This window comes from Gymnoscopelus microlampas (genome assembly GCF_963454915.1).
Source record: "Gymnoscopelus microlampas genome assembly, chromosome: 13".
In the NCBI taxonomy this organism is placed as follows: Eukaryota; Metazoa; Chordata; class Actinopteri; order Myctophiformes; family Myctophidae; genus Gymnoscopelus; species Gymnoscopelus microlampas.
Window position 1 is genome coordinate 37,251,869 of NC_139950.1, and position 25,170 is coordinate 37,277,038.

The 25,170-nt window shown below is 39.9% G+C and overlaps 1 protein-coding gene across 1 annotated transcript; it reads right to left on the reverse strand.

The window, feature by feature from the left end:
* Positions 1–5,701: 5,701 nt before the first annotated feature.
* pitx3 (paired-like homeodomain 3) lies at positions 5,702–23,499 on the reverse strand. The gene is made up of 4 exons (XM_084076552.1): positions 23,325–23,499; positions 14,452–14,578; positions 10,562–10,767; positions 5,702–7,558 (listed from the first exon to the last, which is right to left on the reverse strand). The coding sequence occupies exons 2-4, from the start codon at positions 14,558–14,560 to the stop codon at positions 6,989–6,991; spliced, it is 885 nt and encodes a 294-aa protein (XP_083932678.1). The 5' UTR covers positions 14,561–14,578; positions 23,325–23,499; the 3' UTR covers positions 5,702–6,988.
* Positions 23,500–25,170: the final 1,671 nt, after the last annotated feature.

The window sequence follows — 25,170 nt, forward strand, 5'->3', positions numbered from 1 at the left end:
ATGGAATTGGGCCAAACTTACTTTTGTTACGATTAACACCTCTTGTTTTCCAACTTTTGAAAGGGTTCGTTTTCTTTGGGCTTTGGGGGCATAAAGGTCAATAGGTCATTCACCACATACAGAATCCAATGGTCTTTCAGAAAAAGTGAAACAACAAGCAAACAATCTAAAATGAGGGTTTTAAGGGTTGCGATATAGGATATAGCAATAGTGAAATATCCATTGGACTTTCTGGTACTGATCAACTGATCATGTCCAGTAGATGGCATTAGAGAGCAAGCAGAGATCTCCCTTTTGGATGCTGAGCTACCCATAAGTATTATGTTGGCTACTCCAAAACATCCTGAAACGTGAAATACAGTACTCGAGAAACATTGTAAGGTGAAAGATTATCTGTGTTTAATACATTGCATGTAAATAAAGTGTGCCTACTTGGATCCTAAGCAATTAGGTTCCAAACGGTGGGTAATTTATCACCTATGCCTAATTCAAAATATAGGCTATATTACATGACATAATATACCAGCGTCATATGATGCATGATATTCAGTTACAAAAAACTCTTGTGTAGTCTACATTAGAGTGGCAACAAGTATGTTACTCTGCTTCAAAAAAGTGATCCAACATTACTAATTCAGTTTCAGACCAAACGGTAGGCCAGTGAGATTGGGCAAATAGGCAGGTGGGGGCTAATCTTTGCCATATGATGGAGAAAGAGCATTGGGGTTTTGCCCTGTGAAGTGTGTTGGGTTTGGGACCCGGCATAATCCCATGTGAAAACAGCCCAGGGTGCACTCTCTTCTCTCCTGGGCTCCTGGATAAATACTCTCCAATTAGAGGTGTCTGGGATAGGTTTTCATGAAGAGCTGGGCACTTTCTTTCTCTCTCTCTCTCTCTCTCTCTTCTTTCTGTTCACACTGACCATTCTATTTCTGCTTTTTGCATACTCATAATGTTTTTAATAACAAGTAGACAAATATGTTTATTACATCATCAGGAAATTACTACAGGCAAGAATAAAAAGATTTTAAAAAACTGTTTTAGTAAATGGACTAAAGTGGACTAAATAAGACTACTATAATTGAAGAATATTTATTTTTCTGCTCATTACAGTGGAGAAAACAAGCATACTATATGAGAATAACCGTGGGAAATCGCCACCGGTAATATGATTATTATGAGTCATCATATTAATCCTCTAGGAAATACATCATATCATAGCTAATTTGACGTGTTATAACTCATTTAAGACGTGTTACGGTCTGCATGTGGGCAGCACGCGTGTTCACACGCGAGAGAGAGAGAAAAACGGAGAGATATATTCCTCACTCTGTGCTTGCAGAGGTTGTCTGTGTGTGTGTGTGTGTGTGTGTGTGTGTGTGTGTGTGTGTGTGTGTGTGTGTGTGTGTGTGTGTGTGTGTGTGTGTGTGTGAAAAGGGAAATTACGTGCAAGACGGAGCAGGCTGGAGGAACTCGCAGGTTGGGCTTGTGGCAGTGGAGGCGGCTTATTGTAGGAATGTTAATCCTCCTAATGTATTACAGTTGGAGGAGAGCAGGACCACAGGCTGAACCAGGCCTTCAGGGCAGAGCATCTTAAGACTAGGTGATGGAGGAGAATAGAATGGGAGACGGCAAGGCTCTTATTATAGAATTAGACTCCCACGACCGTCCTCAACAAAACAATGGACAGCGTGTTTGTGTGTTTGTGCATGTGCGGGTTGTTTTCCCAGAAAAGAAACAGAAAACTAACAGAGAATAATTTGCCAAAATCCACAAAACGATGACTGAGAGTAACAACCTTTTAAAGAAGCTTCAGGTCAAAAAAAAGTTTCAGGCCCCAAAACGTGGAGGCCAAAGTGCAAGTGAGTTTCATATCCGGCCGTTAAGAGAGTGTGTGTGTGTGTGTGTGTGTGTGTGTGTGTGTGTGTGTGTGTGTGTGTGTGTGTGTGTGTGTGTGTGTGTGTGTGTGTGTGTGTGTGTGTGTGTGTGTGTGTGTGTGTGTGTGTGTGTGTGTGTGTGTGTGTGTGTGTGTGTGTGTGTGTGTGGCACACTCCCTGAGGGAAACTGCTTGTTAGACACAACCGCCATTGTTCCTATTGTGCGTCAGCATATCTGCTGTTTTGTTGCTTCTGAAAAGAAAAGCTTTATACTAGATCAAAGACACGAGGAACGTCTTTATAGCTTTTGCAACACGCGGCAGCTGCAGGGAAGTGCTAATTGTATGTGATCTGACGCCTACCGTGTTGTTGAATAAATCTCTGCTAGCCCAGCAGAATTCCTAGTAAGGTTCAAGGTTGATATCACACAAGGTCAAAGGTCAAATATGTTTGTTTGTTTTGTGTGTGTGTGTGTGTGTGTGTGTGTGTGTGTGTGTGTGTGTGTGTGTGGTGGGGGAGGGTGTCTTCACAGTCAAGAAATCATCCAAAGTCATATCATAAAAATAAAGTTCTTTCATCTCCTAACTTCTTTAAAAAAAAAGATCCTTCCCAAAATCAATCCTTGTGATTAATTCATCAGATTTATCCCATGTTAAATAGGTTGTGCAAACACCTCAGGAAGAAGTCACTTTGTATAGTTAATAAGTTTGGAAAGACGTATTGCCAAACTTTAATTTCTTCTAATCCTCGGCAAGGAACAGGCTGTAAAAAAATAAATAAAAAGCCTACTCAATTTCATTATTTTAACACTAAATGCTGGGATGTTTTTATGTCTTTTTTTATTTCCATTTGAGTCCTAGTTATATTTATGAGATTTCCTTGCATCCTTCCTGCGTCTTGTCCGTGACAATTTACCATATCATGCAAGAATAATGAAATGCAAATAAACTCTAGTCCGTAAAGTTTCTAACTAGGCATTATACAATTAATACGTTGGCGCAGGTTACTAGAAATGAGCCCACATACTGGCTTAAATATTTTCTAGACTGTGAATATTAAATGTGTAATTGCTTTTAATAAAACATTGTTTTCTTGATGGATTTTGTGGGGAAGATTCATATCCAACATTTTGAAAGGTTAAAATACTGCAATGCCCGTGTCATTATAGTAACTACGGAGATTAAAAGCTCTGCATGTTTTAGAAATTACTTGTCAAAGCTATTTTGCTGGTGCGTTATGTTTTTTTTGCCCCCTAAAAGTCTCCGCCGTCTGTATTCTTGATAATTTAATTTAAAATTTAAGTGGAAAATATCCATCATCCCTTTAAAATATGCTAATCATTTGATGCCTGTGTAAGAATTTAAAGTATGTATCGTAACATAATTTAGTGTTACGAAAAGATACAAAGTCTGTGTAAAATAATACATATGCTTGAGAAATATTAATTATTCTACACAGACATTGTAATTTCTCCCATTCGTAGCATTTATAGTATTTACAGGAAGTAAATGATGGCAATGCATTGACTAGTGCACTCTATTTATCGATATTTTTGTAAAAGGAGCTGTGAATGAACGCTGTCTTTACGCTAATCAGTTGTTGACTGTAAAAGGGGTATTGTTCTTAGTTGCTGAGAATTAGGTGCCAGTATTGTGGTGTCTTGACATGTCTGTGTCAAGGTACAGTAGATTTGGAGAGGAATCTTAACTGTGAGTGTTTAGTGATCCCTACTGCTTTATTTTATCATTCCATTGTTCAAATACAAAATATTCTAGTAGATAATGATTTTAGTGTATAATGTTGGCCTTCTTCCTTCTAGTGCTTTCCACAACATATTTTAGCCTTTGATGTTTTCACTATATAACTTTATGACCAAGCAATGTGTACTGGAGAATTTTTGGAACCTTTTCAGAACATTTTCTAATAAGGCCAAATCATTTCTAATCAAAACAAGACAATCTGTGCAGAGATGTTGTTACTCAATACTTTATACAGTACACAGTGCAGTATATGAACCTCAAAATATTTCCTCCTCAAATTCCAATCCGCTGTTATTTTTCTCTGTATTCTCAGAGGTAATCGTTATCACTTCTTTGACTTACATGGATTTTTCCAGATCATGGTTTCGGCCATAGTGAATGCACTTTTTGTCCCTTCTCAGCTCCTGTAGTTTTGGACCATGAGTAAACATAAAGGACTGGTGTGCGACTGTGCGTGTCCCTCCAGTGGAGTATTGATTGTTTGTGCAGTAGGATTCCCCTCGCTCCACAGAGTACACAGAAAAATCATCAGTGTTCATTTAACCATTGTGAAAATGGACCCAAATGTGCCCGTAAGGGTTAACACTGAGGATTTTAAGGTGTAGGACCTTTTTAATTTCAAGGACCTCCAGTTGCATTGGGCCATGGACCCCATTTGATTTTTGTTTTTTTCAGTGTAAAATCCTCTGTTAATTTAGCTCAGATTGATTCAATATTTAAATTATAAGGTTCATATAAGTTGGTGAGTGTGATGGGGAAGATTGACATTAAAAAGGGGGGAAATCTCACAGCCATGAAAATCTATAATACATCATGTTAGTATAGGGATTCATGAGCTATTGCACAGTAAACTTCACGAGTGTTAAATTAACTTGGAGAGTGTAAAAATGGTCCGACTCTCAGAGTCGAGTTAACACTGGATTTTGCTGTGTGCTGCTTGTTTGTGACTCCACACTATCGGGCACAGACGGGTGACAAATTAAAGGAAAAACCTGAATAAATCAGTAGAGAAACATAACAAATGCAGATCTTCCATATAGGTGTACCGCATCATACAATTAAGCAATTAACATTTGATCATGCTCTGTGGCTGGCATGTGTAAAACGTTAGCAATAGAAAAGTTACTATTAAAGGGTTCATTATTGGAGCACAGATTACAGGACCTTCAGGCACAATTGATTGCTGAACTGGCCAGTGTTTCAACAGGAACAGTGACATCTGCATTTTGATCTATAGGAAAGACATCAGCAAATAGAAATTGTGGTCGAACGAAAGCTCACTTTCAATGACCGTGATGCTTGAGCATTAGTGCTGCATGTAAGGAAAACCAGAAGAGCAACTTTTCCTCAGATGACTAAGATTGTCAATGCAGTCCTACCAGCAAGAACAGTGCATCAACAACTACAGTATAGAGAGGGATGTTATAGTTGAGTTGCAGACAGTGCATAAACCCCTCAAAGATAAATGCATATTCATTCAGTGGTGCAAAAACAAAAGGCACTGGTCTACAGAGACGCGCAAATAGGTGGCATCAGATGAGTCATCCTTCACCATATTCTCCACAAGTGGGCGAGTGCATATGTGGCATACGCCAAGAGAACAGTACAGGCCCGAATGCTTGGCTCTGTTGTGCTCACTCCCTGCCCCTGGTATAGTTTCGGTCCACCTGTTCCCTTTAGAGGGAACGGTCATTGGAGTGTCAAATGATTAAACATTTCTATCCTGATGGGAGTGGTCCCTTCCCGTGCCCTCCCCTCCCCCCCATCTAATTTAGAAGGCAATTAATGGTTTGATGAGTGTGAAAATGATGTGAATCATATGATATGGCCTTCACAGTCACGGATCTCAACCCCATTGAACACCTGCCCATCATCAAAACACCAAATGAGGGAATATCTTTTGTTAGAATGGTGTTCAGTAGAGTTCCAGAGACTTATACAATCTATGCCACGGTGCATTGAAGCTGTTCTGGGAGCTTGCAGTGGCCCAATGCCTTACTAATACACTTTATTTCTTTTTTTCCTTTAATTTGTCACCCATCTCTATCTCCATGAGCTCTTATGTAATATTGGCGCTGCTCACATACGATCAGAGATATGGCCTCTAAGAATTTCTCCTGGGTTACTGGATAGCCTGTGGCTAGTGTAGGTCAAACGTATCGGTGACAAGGCATCAGGCACGTCTATATCTTTCCATCTCTCTCCATCCATTAACTCTCTCTCCTCATGCCCCTCTTGTGTAACCGTTGCCATGGAGGTGAGACAGGGTTTCCATGGTGTCGTGGTCATGTTAGGAGAACATTTTGTTTTGACCAGGGTCATGCCAATTAATGTCATAGGCCATAGATTAGAGATAGGGAAGGACATGTGCTGTTTCTTTCAGCAGCAAAGTACATTTGTAGTTCATAAAAACTGATCCTTTTATTGGTTCTTTAATGAGACAAAGCAGGCTACACCAGAAAAAAAGCTTGTTTTTTGTTTTAACAACTGCACTCTTACATACATTTATACAGTCATGGACTCCCTTTGTATAACACCACACAAATCTATATATTCAATGGCTTTTTAGGGTTTTACTTTATAAAGGTAGCTGATATTTTGACATATGTGTGTGTAAATTGTTGTTGTGTCTGACCGCTCGTGGTTATTTTTACTTTTCGAGACAACGTTCCTTACCCTCCTCTTGCCCTTTCAAGTTGACCTTTCACTTATGACCTTCCAAGGTGAATGGAATTCACAACAAAGATTAAAATTCCTAAAGGAGGTACTCATAGTACATCAACCTAGTGTCTTTGCTCTTGAAGAACATGCTTTTCTCATCTTCAAAGTACTACGTTTTTTTTAATATATTTTTGTCACATACAAAACAAAAAAAGTCCATTATATACATCTTCTTAATTCTCCCATGTTGCAACCTCAGGTCCTTTTCCCCAAGGTGGCAGAAAATGTCACATTTGACTTTAATTTTTTTGGCCAAGGTGTAGACCACCGGTCCGGTTGAAGCATCCAGTTTGTTTGTTTTCCCATTGGATTCTAAATTCACTCTAATCATGCAGCTCAAAAGACGGAAAAATAAAATGATGGTGGATAATAATCTTTAGAAATCCTTTTGAAACAGTTGGTCGGTTCAGCGACAAAGTCTCAACGTATTGGAGAGAGTTCCTTTGAAGCATTGGTGGTCCATCTGGGGATGTCTGTTGTCTCCGTTGCTGTTGTGTACCATCACTTCGTCACTGTGTTCACCTGTCTGTAGCATTGTGGTGAAGGTGGGGAGATGGGGGGGGGGGGGGGGGGCAGTGGGCATGGGTCGGTCGGTCAGGCCAGGGGTCATAGTTTGGGGGGGGGGTGTCTTCATACCGGCCGGTCCACGGCATATTGGCACGGGCTCAGGTTGGACACGGGGTTCTGCACTGCCGGGTAGGCAAAGTTGGCGTGCTGCTTGGCTTTGAGCCGAAGGCTGGCCAGGCTTGAATTGCAGGTGTCTCTGTACATGTAGGGGCTCGCTGTAGTGGCATAGGGGCAGGTAGCTGCCGACACCGCTACCGAGTTGAGTGCTGTGGGGCCGTTGAGGTTGTTGAGGTTGCCCAGGTTGTTGAGGCCCGTACCGGGAACCCCGGTCACCGCCGAGGGCACCATACTGGAGGCCATGTTCATGGAGGGGATGGAGCTGGGGGGGGAGAACATGGGCTGGGACGACAGGGGGCTTACATTCATGGAGTTGAAGAAAGGGAAGCTCTTGGCAGAAAGTGGGCTGCTCGCCAGGCTCTTGGTGGCCCAGTTGTTGTAGGAGTAGCCTGTGTACATATCATCATAGGGCTGCATGAGTCCATTGAACTGGGCACCGAAGCCATTTTTGCATAACTCTGCCTGTTGGTTTCTCTCCCTCTTTCTCCACTTGGCACGTCGGTTCTTGAACCACACCTGCAGGAGCAGAGAATGACAAAAAAAATAATGTAAGTGGCCCACTGGAAAGTTTTAGGAAATTACTAAATTGACAAATGATGTTATACTGTAAGGAGAGTGTGCCACAAAATCTTTCAAAAGTCCTGGAAGGATTTTAAATCATTATTTGTAGGCAGGGATAAAAGCAAAAATATAATGTATTTCTTACAGAGAATAAACTTAAACTTGAGTAACCTAACCCCTTCCAAATGCCTTCTTTAATATTGCGAGTGTGTATCCAAAATTTCAGAAAGACATAGTGATCCCTGAAACTAAGTTGAAGTGTATTATCAAACAGACATATTAGGCCAGGCTTATTAAACCTAATTATTCATTTATTTGAATTATGAGATCCCAATGAACTAAATGTCAAGGCAGGGCAATCTTAAAATTTCTTTCTCAATTTAAGGTCCTATATTTGGAGGATATGAGGAGGAAGCCAAAGCCTTATTGGCAGATCTAAATTGAGGTTATTCATATGCAGATCAGAAATAAAGTTTCTCAGTGGGTACGTGTTTTTTTCTTTTTTTTTTGACAAACTTTTCCTTATAGCTCTCACAACAATACACACATAGAAAATAAAGAATCAGAACAAACTTTGACGGAACACAGAAAAAGACAGAATACACAACAACAGGAATAAAATCAACTACAAATACAAGAAAACTTTTTTGTCATTAACCACTTAAATCCTATATAGTTGACAGGAGTCCCCCAGGGGTCTATACTAGGCCTGCTGCTTTGTTACCCTCTACACTTAATATCTTTGCTGAAAATAGCCAATATACAAGCTCACAATGGATCGCAAGTTCGCAACGCTATTCTCGCCAAATGTTTGCCCCAGAATAGGGACGCTAGGGTGTGCTTAAATTCTATTCAAAACTTTTCAAACTATTCAAAACGAGGGCCTTTCCGTATGTTGATATTAATCTCAGTCTCTCTATCCTACTACCCTTGGCATCGACGATGTATCATTCAATCCACTTGGCTCATCCAGCACGGGAGGCATCTGTTATGATAGTAATAGAATGCTGCTGACCATTATAGCAGGAGTACAGTGTGCATGACTCTTAGGTTTTCCATCGTACTCAGTGACTGCATGGGGAAACCCCTCTGTCAGGGAGAGTAGTTGCCCCCATCTTTAACGTGACTCTGAGGCCATGTTAGTTAAATGCCCTTGGAAACATCTGAATGTCAAGGTTGTTAGATGGACTGTCTGCAGTGAGAGTCCTCCATCTTAAGAGTGATTTATACTCAGTTGCGTGCCGAATATAGTTGATCTACAAGCTCACAAAGTGAGCTCATAGATCAGTGCGCAATCAAGAACAAATCTGGCATTAATGTTCAAATGGCTTATGGGCTAGAGATACTCCAGGGATCTAAATATTTTCTTTGCTAAAAAGGTTTCCTGATGAATGTTTCTTGTTGCGTTATGAGATGCACCTTAATTCTGAAGATAGGTATAAAATATATTTGTGGACTTGGGTGCAAATCTTATCTTCCTCTATAAATATGCTGTGAACAGGTGCATGTTGTTTTGTCTGTTTTGTTAGTTTTTTCTGGGTGGTGTCAAAGCAATCGGAGCCACTGGTGCCGAAAGAAAAACACACTAGAATTCAATTTGAGTTTCTAACAGACATCAAACACACCAGAAATCTGCGCTCATCTTTTTTCTCCTTCATGTGATGTTGATGAACACTTGACAGTATCGCTGTCGAGTTCCTTCCCCGTTCTTTGATAGATAATTACAACATTCTCGGACAGTACTCCCTGACTGAATATAAATCAAAGTGGCAGGTAAAGTATTTTGGGCATGCTGGAGTCCACGTCTGCATGAGCTTCTATGCAGGAGTTCAAAAGGCCACTGATGGACATTAGGACGCTGGCAGTGTGTGGTCTGTTGTCCTTTCAAAATAACAACCAAGAGCGCCTGCTATGTGACCTTTCGTCCAGCCAACATTAATTTGATCCATTACTAGTCAAGCAGGCCAGCTATTGTATTGTCATCCACATCCATCAGAATGTGTTCCCACCTGCTCCAAAAAACCACAGTGACCAAACCACTATGGACAGGGCATAACAGGACATGGCAGTGAGATGGGGTCAGAGTGAACTATACCTCTGACATTTTGCTATAATTTCTGAAATTACACTGTGCTTTGATGTTAACCACTTAACCACAGCAAAAATAGCCTATCCACAAGCTCACAATGCGTCACAATTTGATGTTGAGAGCTTATATATCTAGGTACTGTAGATACAACATTTTAAATATCTTGAAGAAAAAAAAATGTGCCAGAAATAGGAACACAGGTTAATGTGCTTCAGGAACTAAACATTGGAACTATTGCATTTAAGATAAGGTTCTTAGTTCAAATAATTATTTATAACAATTGGGGAAATAACTTTTTTTCTTTAATGGTTGTTGTGACAATGTGACAGACTTATATACCAAAGACATACATACATACCACGTACAGTAACGTACTGAAACACCCGGCATGGTTTGCCACTTCAGCCAAATACAATTGCCAGCTACCCAAGAATACTTAGTTTACCAAAAACTGCTACCAAAAACTACTTAATGCGCAACCAACACAACAGACATTAGCTCATTCTAAATATAGAGCAACACACTTTCTTTTAATGACTAAGCCCAAAATATCCAATTGTGGAACAAACTCAAAATATTGAAAAAATTCTCTTCTGAGATTCACTTCAAACCAAGGAGCATGTAATAAAGTCTATTGCAAAGCCACCTTTGTCTCCATGACATACAGTGTTTCTGAAAGCCTGTTAGTGCTATTCATCATCAGTATACACATTTGATAAGTACAAACTAATGAAGCATCACCGAAACCGTGAGCCAATTATGGAACCCGCCATCCCGGACTGCAGATAATATTGACTTTATGTGTATGTTCTTTATTGACTGCGTAGTGACTGTGAGTTCAGATGCAACGTATTAGGGACTGTACCCACCCTCACGCGTGCCTCTGTCAGGTTGGTCCAGACAGCGATCTCCTCACGGGTGCTCATGTCAGGGTAGCGGTTCCTCTGGAACGTGGCTTCCAGCTCCTGGAGCTGCTGACTGGTGAAATGGGTCCTCTGTCTGCGCTGCTTCTTCTTCAGGGAACCGTCATCAGTGTTCGACTCATCTAGCTGGTTCTGGTGGGATTTTTCCGTATCTGGAGAGAGGGACGGATGTCACGCGATCAGGTGTGAAGGGTACTGGTGAGTGGTAGAGATATGGACACCATTGCAGCCTGTTTTCACATGTTTGTCAAGGTAATAAAAAACAATGTACATATATTGGGGGTTACCTGAATGTATTGATATCACCTAATTGTGTATTTTAAATAATGGTCTCTGCCTAGAATACAAGACAATCTGTGTTTATTTTACTCTGCGAGTGTATGTGTCCATTTTTACATATTTTGTGCCTGAGCAGAAACTATATCACCTTTTTTACAAGCATGGAGATTGGATAAAATTATCTTTATTTATTATTATTGTTTTTTTTATCCAAAAATCCCCCTCTGTCTTTAAATGTTTCTCACTGAAACATCACACATGAGAGAGTGCCATATCTTGTAAATAGTCACCATCATCATTAAATGTTATCTTAATTCCAGATCAAATCCTCATTTGGGCAAGCGTGGCAGCAAAATCCCTCCATTCCACCAGAATATGACAAGGAAACGTGACTGTGCCAACTGAGAGTGAATCCTAACACTGTCGACCGCATTACCCTCTCTCATTTCAAAGATGTGCCAAGCCCATCAGTCATTATATTTGGCCCAGTCACAGTAGGTTAGAGGACCACACAACCGTGTTATGTCTGCCGGGGATCCTCTCTCAGCCCTCCATGATCAGAGCTCCGCAATTTGAGGACCCCACAGAAAGCAGTGAAATTAGTTGGCTACCTAATCCCACAGATCAGGCTTTTGTGACTGGGGCAGGTTGGGCTCTGTTTGGTGAGGGCTTAACTCTCTGGGAGTAGTTTGAAATGATCAGCAGGATTTAAAAAGAGACTTTGCAGGGCCACCGGGCAAAACCAATAAGGGCCGAGCCTGGGCTGTTATCTGGCAGTAAACTGACACTGGGTTAGCCGTCACTTAAGGCCAAAGTCTATAATACAATACAGAGGAAAGGGCAGACCTTTTTAAACCTATGTAGTCAACAACAATAGGAGCAATCTGGCTGATAATGTGCCTACATGAGAGAGCTGTTCGGGGTCAACTTCTCAATGAAAATAATCTGAACAAAGTGGTGAGGGGATGCAGTTTTCACAGCCAAAACGTTGGTCCAATAACTACATTTTAATTGCATCATTTGAGAGTCATCCTCTTTTTTTCTGAGACACAATTATCAAACATAAAGATACAGTATGAACCTTGAAATAGCAGTGTTCTCAGAGTAAACAGGAAACACCGTTTTATTAACAAAACATGTTTGTATTAAAAAAAATGATTCTGTGCTATTCTTATTTAACCATGACCATTAATATTTCCCTCAGAAGGGATCAAAAGGGATTTGGGACACAATCCCATACTGTATTGATGTTGGTAGGAGAGATAACAGGCAAACGTTGAACAAAATAACAATTCTTCTACATTCTCTAATTGGGTAGACTTCTTGTAAACTAAGTAATGCAGATGTTTAACAATAATTACGGATCCATTTGGTTTCATTTTACACTCAAGAGTTAAAGATCTATAAGGGTCCATTTGGTCAACCAACTCTTAGCCATGGGGACCACCTGGAACCCCCTCAAGGACCACTGGTTGAGAACCACTGGTTTAGAACATAAACGATGATGACAATTAATAGAAAGCGACAAGGGGTCGCAGTAAGACCTGAGCGTTTAACCAGACAAGATTATAAATAGGGTGAAGGCTTTACAGTAAATTAGCGTTCTTAAGGAGCATGCTACATGGATGGATTTATACTGCGCTGACATTTCTTTCAAAGTCACTGCAGCTGACTTGCGAGGAGAATGAATGTCTGAAGGCTTGTTAGGGCTGGATTTACGAGCAGTCAGACACAGTTGTTTGGCAATTAAATGTGAATTTATACGCTTTCGCTCCTCCGTGCACACAAAATAAATAAATAAAGCTCCCCTAGGGTTCTAAGTTAGGTGGTTGGTTTAATACAGAGGGTAATGTGTAAAGTAACAGATCTATCTGAAATGTCGTGTTTTACTACATATTTCAGACCTGGGCTATAATGTTAACACTATGTCGCCTTCTCCAGGCCTCCTTATCGTGAAGTTTTATATGAAAATATGCTACTTGAATAGTTAATCAGGTTTTAAAATTACATTTGTAAACAATGGGATTGCAACCCCTTATGCTATTTATTAGGCTACAATAAACTGTTTGTGATGACCTGTGCTATTATAACTGTGGTGGTGAATGTGATGCTTTGATCTCATTACCACACAACATCCGAAACAGTTCAATGTGTGTTTTTATTTTCATTTTAAATCAGTCCACCATATAGCCTGACCTATACCTCCTCAATTTGTATGCCACAGTATTGGCCTATAACAGGAAAACGATACAACATAATGTTCCAATTATTGTGCTGCATAAAATAGACACCACTCACTATAAAAACAAGACTGTAAATGCAGCATGCAATAAACGATCATGCATGGCAAGCCCTACAATGTGCAATTGCATGCAAACTAAAAGATAAGATCTACCCAAATCACCTGCAGCGGGGGAGATTTAGCCTACAGACCTACACCTTTTAATTTATTATGAAGGCCTATTAGTCTCTCCTTTATACAAGCTGCTTTCAGGTCGTTTGCTAACTGTGCTGTTTTAATTTAAAATGTCGTGTCCATACATTTTGAAATCAAATCCAATACATAAATAACAATTAAATAATAAATAGGCTCTTGGAGCAGGCATAGGCTATGTTAAAACGCCCTGTCGATCACACAATAAATATGATTTGTTTCAAATAGCCAATAGGCCTATTAGACCGTTTTATAAATATATTGTGATAGCTCAACGATTATACTGGATTAAATAAACGGAACAGGCCAGAAATATAGTGAGTGAAATTCAAACGTTTGGTGTGGATCAACACATCGTTGTAACGAATTGACTATCCTGCCCTGCTATATCATGCACACGCAGGCAGTGAAGGGATATAGGATAGGTGGGCACTAGGGACATCTGGGCACCTCGATGTCAAATTGGTTATTTTGTCCAAAATGTAAATACAAATTTAAAAGGTCTTAAGTAATGTAATGTATACATGATGTGAACATGCACGGTACACCATTATTGGTCTTAATTGTATCCTTCAACTTCTTGGTTATGCCCCAAAATGACACACAGGTTTTGTAGCAATTCGTAGCCATTGTAGACATATTAGACCTTAATTATCGAATGTTTAAGCATGTTCTAATCATGTATACTTTAATTTACTTCAAAACATTTTCCAAATATATATATCAGTTTACATTTTGGTAAAAATAATCTTCCTATGTAAGGGGGGAAGCGCATGCCGTGGGCCTTTTAGATTAGGCTGTTACCAATATTTGTATGTAGCCTAAGTATTCATTATTCATTATTTCTCTATATTTCCCTTGCCGTATTACATTAAACCAATCCGGGAACAGAGTGGGGGGGGGGTTCCTGGAACAAAATAATTTGAGATGGGGGGGGGGGGGGGGGGGTCCGTGGCCAAATATAATTTTGGGTGGTCCTTGACATGAAAAAGTTTGAGAACCACTGATATACCAACTTAATTCCCCCGCCCCAAAAAAAACGTTTGAACCGTCCACTTGTGTGTGGATCTTTTCGTATGTCGTTGTAATGTCGTGCATCAACATGGTCAACATTGGGACTGACCGCTGGTGTCCTGGCCTTTGCATCCCTGATCGTGTTGAGGAGTCCCGGAGTCCGAGAGTGACAGCGCCGGACTGCGGGCCTCACTGTCCGTCAGAAGGTTAAAATCCATAACCCCAGCGGCCAGGCTCTGAAAACAGCAAGGCAACATATCAGCACAGCAAAACACACACACACACACACACACACACACACACACACACACACACACACACACACACACACACACACACACACACACACACGCCTCACCACCGCTCAAATCCAACCATCATCTTCGCAAAAGTCAACGTGATTCACTATTAATGTTCAAATAGGCACAGGGCACATGCCACCAACTATTGAAAACATTGTGTAGGCCTATTTGACTTTCCAAATCCCTGTAGCTGGCTATTTCATTTAAAGCACCGTTTCCCAAACTGTGCCTCGGGACCCATTTGTGCCAGAAACGATTTTTTTTTTAGTAAATATCCCCTTATTTTTTGTTTACTACACTTTGTTTTTTTATTAGAATTATAAAAATAAAATAAAAAAACATCGCCCAAAATGTCATGAATTAATAACAAATTCAATTATTCTTCAAAAGAGTTTCATGGGAAAAAAAACACTAAGAAATTCCATAAATTCAAAAACAAATCTTTAAGAAGTAGGCCTAGTGAAAATAGACGATTGTTGCTCGCAGTTGTGAGCTTGTAGATCTGCTATTTTCACTATAGCTTGGGTCATGGGCAAAAGCATGCTGAGTGCTGACATAACCCACTCTTCTAGTCCCTTGAATTGACTCTATTTTCGAATTGCTTTGAAGTAATACAGTTATTGCTGCAATATAGCTACGCGATGACACCCCCAACCCCAAATAGCAACCTCGTGGTATAGTAGGAATAGGCCGATACTTAATGGAGCCTAAAATAGCAGGCCATTTATTTATACAAGCGCAGTTAACACCTTGAAATATATGGGGACAGTCACTCCCTCAAAGCGAGAGATTTACGGCGTCGTGGGCCGTGGCTGGGTATTGTGAGCATGCTGCATGCCCACTTAGCCGTCTATCAACTGTTTCGGGTGTAGCTCCCAAAATGAGTCTCATAAAAACAGAATGGCATGTGCCCTAGAAGTATGATCGGCGCTCTACTGCAGTGGTTCTCAACCTGTGGGTCGGGTCTCCACAGGATTTGTGTGTGTGTGTGTGTGGGGTGGGGGGGACGTGACAATGAAGTGACAATTTAAGTAATATTTTAATATAGCCTACCTAAAAAAAAGAAGAAGAAAGAAAGAAAAGAAAAGCATCAAATCAAAATACAAAAAAAAAACCTGGTCAAACAGGCCAAATTGTTGAATAATATTAGAAAGAGGCAAAACTTGTGAAATTAGCCAATCTACAAGCTTGTAGGTCTGCTATTTTCACAATATATAAAAAATGTATGCCTCAACTCAAGTAGGCCTACAATTCCTAGAGCGTGTCAGGGTGGGGGGTCCCCAGTTCAAATATGATTATTTTGGGGGGTCACGGCCTGAAAAGGTTGAGATTGTGAACCACTGCTCTACTGTAGCAGGCCCGTTTACCAAAATCACATTCAGAACTACGCAGCCATGACAGCCACCGTGCAACGATGAGTGAGTGCTCCGATTTCTTTTCTCCCCCACGTGTCATTTTAAATGCGTGTCATCAAAATTGTGTTAAAATCATAGCCTAATATAAAGCCCCGCGGGAGTGTGTGTGACACACACTGTGCAGTGCTGGTGAAATGCATGAGAGTAAAATCCCCATCTTTTCTCTGTGGTTTATTAGCCGCAGATGCCACATGGTGTGTGCCAGTCTATGAGACCATGTGACCTCTGCTGCTTTCTAAATATGAAGCTCTGGAGGAGGTCCATCCGTGTCCATCATCATAACATGGCACTGTGACAAGACCCACCCCCTGCTCTGTCCACATGCCAAACATCAGAAAAACCACTGTACGTGGACGTCAGACAGAAATACTTGGTTGAACTTGTGAACCAGACATTGTGTCACCATTCGAAGCCATTGAAATTGTGTTACTTTTGTGATGCCCCTTTGAACATCTAAGCATGGCTGTTCTCTCTTCATTTCAACATATGATGTTTATTGGACCATGAGATGGCCCTGTGAAGCCAAATACGTTCTTTAAGTGTTCATGTTTAGAATGTCTCACTCACATTCACATTTCAAGTTTCCTTCGCCCTGTTGTTGATGATTGCATGCATGCTTTGATTGCATGCATGCTTTGATTGCAGGACTCAACTGAGTTCAGTGTTCATCATCAGATAGCCTATATAGCCAGGCTAATTTTGTTATTTCACAAACGTGCAAAAATGTCTATAAAGTAATTTAAGGGCCAGTGCATGGAATTATTTAGCAGTGACTTTCTTTGAGGAGAAATAAAGTCACTGCAATTTCACAGAATCTGATTTCTAAGAAGTAAGTTGTTTCTGGAATAGAAGGATCAAACACAGGCTTGCTGCCTGCTTGAAAGCATAAAAATGACTGACTTAACAGCCACAGCCAGAATTTACCATTTATTTAGCTGATGATAGCTACTAATGTTAAAGCCTAAAATATATTAGCACTGTAATTATTTGATTTGATACAGGGGAACCAAAAGCCAAAGCCTTGGAAAAAATTAAGACATCACTTGAATAGCATGGCATGGCACGCAAGAACCAGCAAAGACTTATAATGGAGGGGTATTTACAGTAGAGTACAGGTGCTATCACATCCAATTAGTACCAACAAATTGGGTCAATTGAGGAGAAAGGGGTTGTGGTTTACCCAACTGATCAGTGTAATTATCACAAGGGGAAGAACAGAATGGGGTCAGAGGCATGCATGAACTAGAACAATTTTATTTTTGAGCAATAATATTCTGCTTTGATACAAGGACATTTCACCCCCCGACCTGCAGCCCTACACTGCTCCCATGCACGAATCAGCCAACACAGGTCATTTATCCCATCTTAACCTGCCTAATGACAGCCAGGCCAATGCTCTAGACATCCTAGACCCTTCTCCCTCCTGGCTGCCAGGCTGTGGAATGACCTACCTCCGTCAGGACCGCACTCACTCCCCATCTTCTGCCGCATTCTGAAAACCTATCTATTTCAACTTCGCCTCATCTTCTAGTGCTGACTTATGATGCTTGCATTTGCACCTCCTACTTGTTGACCATGTAGATTCTAGGTATGTTATGTAGATAGATGCTAGGTATGTTGTTTATTTGTAGACATATGGTAAGTATGGATGTTATTTAGACAGATGCCAGGTTTGATGTGTATGCTGCTTTGTAGCACATACTTGTTTTCTTAGCACTATACTCGATCACTACCCAGTTGTTGGTTGGCAAAGGTTCATGGCACTTACTCCGACCTTACACTTTGTAAGTTGCTCTGGATAAGAGTGCCTGCAAATGCTTAAATTGTAAAAGTGTCATATGTATCAACTTTGTTTACAAGCTCGATCATATCCCTGATGAGTCTATACTCGCTTTAAGTTGTCAGTAGTTTTTACATTCTACAGAAGTTACACAATGGGAAACCAGTATCAACATTATTCAGAATCAAAGCCGAGGCCCTTGATCTGAGAAAGTGAATGAATATAGTATATATTTGTTTTTTATTCAAAGCTTTATGTTCACTGTTTAGAAAGCCTATATCCTTTGTGGCGTAGTAAATTAAAGTCAAACTGCCAATGTTGACAATAAAACTTAAATTAAAATATCGTCCGTTGTCAAGAAAGATTCCATTTGCCTAAATCATTCCAAATCTTAACTTAATGCACTTTGAGTGTAGTTACTCCAACATAACTAGCAAAACCTGTCAAGAACTTTAAAGAGAGAATTTCATCTGTTTTTTGTTTAACATGCGTGAGAAAAAAATTGGAGCATTTCAAGAAGATTACACAAGAGGAAAATGGGTATTCTATGCTGTTGACGATCTCCCTCAGGCTATCTCTGTATTCCTGGGAAAAAAAGATGTGAGATTGAGGATAAGGTTGAATCTCACAGCAGAGAGATTACTTTAGTAAGCACTGCTTCTGTGTTGTGGCTTTGTATTAATGAGCCTCTGATATGGATTTGTGGGTTAAAGTTGACTCTCGGGTCAAAAAGCTCAGTTTTCCCCACCTCATAACCACAGCGTTTTACCTTTGCTGAATGTCTAACAATAGAGTTTAACCGACTGTAAAGGGAATCAAGATCAATTGCATCCAGGAGTTTATATTTTCTCTGCACTTTAACCCTTTGACATCAAAAGATACACTTGGATAAATGCCTATTTATAATCAGTCAACATACTGTATATAGTTCACTGTTTGTATTTCACAAACACACTATGTGGAGTAAAATCTACTGAGGCCAAGTGGCAAAATTCAAGGGGAATACTTGCCTTATAGAGCTAGAGCAGCAGCTGTTCTTTGTGTGACCCAGGTTTAGTATCACCATGGAACACCGTGTAATTGTCCAGAAATATGAATATGTCAGTCAGACCTATGCACTAATAAAATGCATGTCCTTTATGTCAATGTGGTGCTAAGACGCAGACTAGCTTGGCAGGCAAAGAGCTTGGGTGACGCAAGCCTGTCATTTTGTCTAGAACAAGGTGTTAGTGCCCCCTCAGAGGTGTGACATGATTATATTTCCAAAGCAAGCGACCTCCTCCTTATTGGAGCTTGATATGGCCAACTAGCTATCACTGGGTTAACAAGCAGGCTGATCCGTTCTAGAAGTTAGATATTTAGTGTACTAAACACATAAAACTACCATGGGGACATTGATATCTCAACACCAAGTTCCCTTTCAATACTATTTTTTTGTCATGTTTTTTGGTCATTTTCATGATGTTAAATCGGCTGTATATAAGCTAAAAATAGTTGAGTACTTCAATCACAAATTCATTTAAGCTGAATATGGATCTTTACTGGAGATATCAAAAGTTATCCTCATGTCCTCAGCAAGAACAGCAACATTTCTTTCCTGTTCAAAAAAGGTCATCAGTTCTATTTATCCTAAATGTCAAATATTCATTGAATATGTGCATCCTGTGAAAGTAAGGAATATTTGTATTTTATTAAAACAGGTCTCTGGGGATTATGCTGATGGAGCAGTATCATCAGATTCATAACATGCCATACTAATATGTTACAGGCAAACAGCTGACAATCCTAAACCTTGACAGAGAGAGTAACCTCTCTACTCCAACAAGTTTATTAGAAAGACCATTGTGTTTCTGGGCCTTGTTAGTTAGTCACTAGCTGCATAGTTCTTCTGCAGCTGCACCACAACGGACCGTACAAGGATTTCACGATTCCATATCACTCTATACAGTCTAATACACCGTGAAACGTTGCCATAATCCAATAGATGTGTATATTTACTATACTATTGCTTTGAACTGGCGGGGCTATACGTGCATACTCATGTTCAGCAACGAACACAAATCAAAATGGATGAGGATGAGGCCTCCGTTTGCATACGCTGGAGTGCTTTGCATAAGTAGTAGGCTAGCCCTGTGACATCGAACTAATTAAAATATATATCTGGTCATAATAAAACAATATTTATTTATATAGGCCTATATACACCCTAATAATGGAAGCAAAAATCCTCAAAATTTTCAGGAGATTGCTGGGTCCATCTGTTGGTGCGGCTGAGGCAGGCTGCTTACATTTCCACGGACTCCGGCATTAGCCTTGGAATTATTCATAAACGCGTCGAGAATTAATTCCTTGGATTAAGAGTTGATTAAGATGTGTGTCACTTTGCTGTCTGAGAACTTATTAAGGGCCTCCTCGAGTAGGCGGCAGATGGAATTTCGGTCCAATGTTTGTAGATGTTAATTTCTCCCCTCCTATAACACAACCATTTGCATAAGATTGAGGGAGTCCAGGCTATGTTTTATCCTGCACGCAGCATCACACATTGTATGTGCTCAAAAGTATAAACCCTACAACAAAAAGTGTTAAAGCATTGTTCGATATAGGACCTACACAATATGTCACTCATAAGAACCGTCTTCAACACAAAATAGCTCCCAATTTCCTACATACTTAATGACAAGTTGGATAGGCTAAACTGATTGATGTAGTGAAATTATTAGGAATTTAATCAAGTCACGATGAAATATATTGAAGTTAAAAGCATATAAAAGAAAGATAGCAACATCTTTATAACTTTATTAGACTAGACAATAAATAAAGTTATAAAGATTGCTATCTTTCTTTTATATGCTTTTCTTTATATATATATATATATTTATTTTTTTATTTTTAACTTAGATATATTTCATCATAGGCCTACTGATTATATTAAGAAAGAAATGGATGACGTATAATTGTCTAGATGGAGCGCATCTGATATCCAATTGACAGCTTTAATTATGTATGATGCAGATATATGTACCCCATTGTTTTGCAATCTATATTACACAGCCTCCACTATATGACATATTTTATATCCTGTTTAGACCAATAATGTTGTATGTGTATGTAAGTGAATGACAACCAAAATACATTTTCTTTTAACGATAAAATTATAGGCGGAATAATTTAATGATATCATAAAATATAGGCTGACCATAACAAAATATGCGTGATTAAAAAGCGTAGACAGACAGGCCCTCGTGTATTGTGCCATGTACATAGGCCATTGTTGTGAGAGCCAATAGCCTTGCTGATAACCACGTAAAATGTTTACATTGCATGCGGAGGCCAAACTTGAACTACGGCTAAACAAATATTATTTTCATATGACCTAACCTAGGGGCAAATGCAAAAGAGGCCACGGAAGGCCTATCGGAATAAACCAAATATTCAGTAGCCAATGAAAAAAATCCTATCAGTATCCTGGCTTTGATAGACAAATGTACCCTTGAAAAACATAACATTTACGTGTTAAAAAATAACTTTAAAACAATCTAATAAATATAAGCTGATGCCATCACAATAAATAAACAATTCAAAACGGAAGTCATGAAACTAGTGAATCGAATTCCAAGTTTAGATATTCCAAGCAATTCCACATCAATCATACCCCCCCCCCCCCAAAAAAAAAAATCCCCCCATGAAGATGATATTTCTATATTTGTAAAATAACAACGGAAACAAATGTATAAGTTTACATTTCTTGTCAAACATCATAATGAATGCTCTAAAAAATGTCTTGCAATAACAACTACAATTTGTAGGAACATTTTAACAAATAGGTCACATTGGTAACAGTTAATTTCGCATTTTAGCCTTTATGTCGCACATACTATTTTCTTGATAAACAGTTCCCCCCCTTTAATAGCCTATTATGCGTAGACATTTTAGCGCCACAGGACAATGGCAAAAGCTCAAATAATTGGATACATTGTAGGCCATTTATACGGACTATATAATCTGTAAAAACATTTTGTGTTTTACAGATCATTAGGCTACATACAAACATTAGTTGAATGGTTAGTCTGGTGGCAGACCATGTGGGTTGGATGATGAGGGTGGAGAGAGTATGGCATGTGATTCTCAAACTTTCAAGATCTCCCCTTAAAACTCTGACAGTATTGTAACTGTGACTTGTAAGGGTCAATTTAGAACCCCCTAAATGAACCCAGAGAGTCCCTGGAATCCACTGAGAACCACTGGGGCTATAGGCTACGGGTCTGTTTTTCTTTCTCTGGTCTCTTGTGGCTCCAGAGCACCTGCCACCTATCAATTTCCACTAGATCCCCAAATATTTTTGACCTCTGAAATATTTTCAGTGTTCCCCCTTGGCAAGTCAACAGCATTTGTGTGTTGTTGTTTTTTGATAATGTAGTTGTGTATAGGTCTAGTCTAAAGCCATGGATAATAAACTTTAACTTTGAAGAATAGGCCTATGTAACATGGCGGTGAGTGAGTTATGAAATAAAAAAAATCGAATTCTAATGACAGAAGAATAGTCAAAAATGTAAAACAATATGCGAGCAATATGCAACGCCAATGCCAAATAACCAAACATGTGGAATAAAACTGCACGTGCAAACGTCAGCGCTTGGGATGTGCTTTCATAGTTTTATTTAACTCTAAACACAAATAGTGATTTATGTTAGCATAGTTCATAACTATATTTTTAGACGTATATTAAAGATGTAATTGTTCAGTGTGTGTGTGTGTGTGTGTGTGTGTGTGTGTGTGTGTGTGTGTGTGTGTGTGTGTGTGTGTGTGTGTGTGTGTGTGTGTGTGTGTGTGTGTGTGTGTGTGTGTGTGTGTGTGTGTGTGTGTGTGTGTGTGTGTGTGTGTGTGTGTGTGTGCCTGGGGCTGATCACATTTATAATAATTAAAATCGCGCAATCGTGATCTCCATAACCAAAAGCCAAGTGTTCACCCATATAACGTTTGAGTCAATTCCGTTCAAAGATGAGTAATTTAGGCCTGTATTGCAGTGGTTCTCAAAGTGTATTCCAGGGACTCTCTGGTTTCTTTAGGGGGGTCTAAATTGACCCTTACAAGTCTGTAACTCTGACAGTATACAAATGGAACAAATTGGACCCGTTAGGTTCCATTTGGTTCCATTTGTATACTGTCAGATACAGTAGGCTACCTATATACCTTGACATGCAAAAGTTTGAGAATCATTGTTGTAGTGTGTAAACTAGGCTTGGGGTTAACATGTTAGTCTAAATACAGAGAAATGCAGCGGCTGTAGTTCAGCAGGCACTATAACCATGGACCCATCGCTATGAGTGATGTTCGCGTGTCAACACCCCACGCGGGTCCGGCGTAAACTTACACGCATAGTAATAAATTGTATGTTCCAAACAACGAATGAGCATCAAAACAAAACGCACATCATCATTCACATCACCACACAGAGAGAAACGGAGACTTTAATAAACGCACTTACATCAGATCCCGGTGATGTGGTCAAATTAATCCCTGGAAAAGGCAAAAGAGTTGCGGGAGAAGAATAGTTGTCCTATACACTGATGGTGATGTTGGCTGCTGACATGGACAAAGTCCCCGGTCTGTAAAGACAACAGATAGGTGAGTTCCTTCCCTCTCTGTGTGTCAGACATGAAGGCAGTGGCAGAGTGAGAGGCTTGATCCCCACACAGAGGGACTGACTTTATGCTAAATGTTGTGTGACAGGTCCACTGTAGAGAGAGGACAGCCCACTTCACTGCTTGTTCTCTCTGTGTCCTGCCGCCCCCCTTCCAGGGCGCGTGCACGCGCGCGCGCGCACACACACACACACACACACACACACACACACACACACACACACACACACACACACACACACACACACACACACACACACACACACACACACACACACACACACACACACACACTTCTCCACACCATTCTCTCTCTCTCTCTCTCTCTCTCTCTCTCTCTCTCTCTCTCTCTCTCTCTCTCTCTCCTTTCTCATTTTCTCACACACACTGTAAACATATGCACGCGTCCTCTTCACCCTTTCAGCCTCTAAATCATTTGGATTCAGTTAGTGATCAGCTTCATCTGCAAGATTAGCGAGTTATCCCGTTGCTTTCATGTTGAATCACATCACAGCGTTTTTTTTATTTATTACAAATTGGCCGTCTGTCTTCATCGTAAAGGTGCGCATCTGCGTCACCGTCCACGTCCAGGGCAAATTCCCCCCACTCGTGTGATTTTAGCCAATATTCTATTTAACTATTTTCTTTTGTAAAATATAGTTATGTGAAAAGAAAATTGGTAGGCTACTATACCTGGAGATCTTCTTTCCACGGTACAGCTCTATCGATCTGGCTTTCATCTCGGGATAGATGGGACGTCAGAGGTGAAGAATGGGGGTGGGAGACAGACAGAGGAAAAAGGCTATTTTCAGATTTGGTGGTCAAAGTCAAACTAACTCGTGTCTCAAGTAAAGCCCATGAGATGTGGAGTGGACCATGAAGAATTGTCTCAGCAGGAGGACATTTATCCATCCCAATCCATTTTTACAGTGCAGGTCTTAATGGAAACTAAAAGGCTATAGGCGTTATTGCTTCTCAGTGTTATAATAAGCTTTGAACATTTCATAAAGGTTACCATTTTATATAGCCAGACATTTTGTTTATGCTATGCTATACCCTGAACTTGAAGATATATTCAATCGAGTCCATTTTTTATCACTTCATGTGCAGAACAGATATGTGCAGGGAATCAGTTGGAATCACTAAACCCAATTTAAATCAAAACCTCACATTGGACCTCAGGGTGAATAAGGCCATATGATCTCTCGGTGTTGTTTTGAATGGAATGTGTCATAAGGATCTCATGGGAAATGGATGGTTGAAGTTAAACGAATTTTGCCCTTCTTATTCTCGTGTCTGTAATGAATAATGAACAGTCTTACTTCCAAGACACTAGCTTACATAAATATTTTTAGTTTGGATAAAGTTAATGTAATCAAGAGAAATCCAGATGTTTCATATAGAGGGCTGAACAAGGATAGAACAAGGATATGGTGGATCATGATGAGGATAAGCAACACAACATTATGGTTATTAAACCAGTTTTAAATGAATACAGTTGCTGTGAATATATATGTTACATATAGATGCATTTTTTAATCCTCCCCTCAAATGGGCTAATGCCACTTTAAGCAATTGAAATTAAATTAATGGATGTCCACATGTTTACTTGCCAACTGTTGACGGATTTCTAAAATGCATTTGGTAAGTAAATCCCTTGGTTGATGCATGACAAATATCTACTTATAA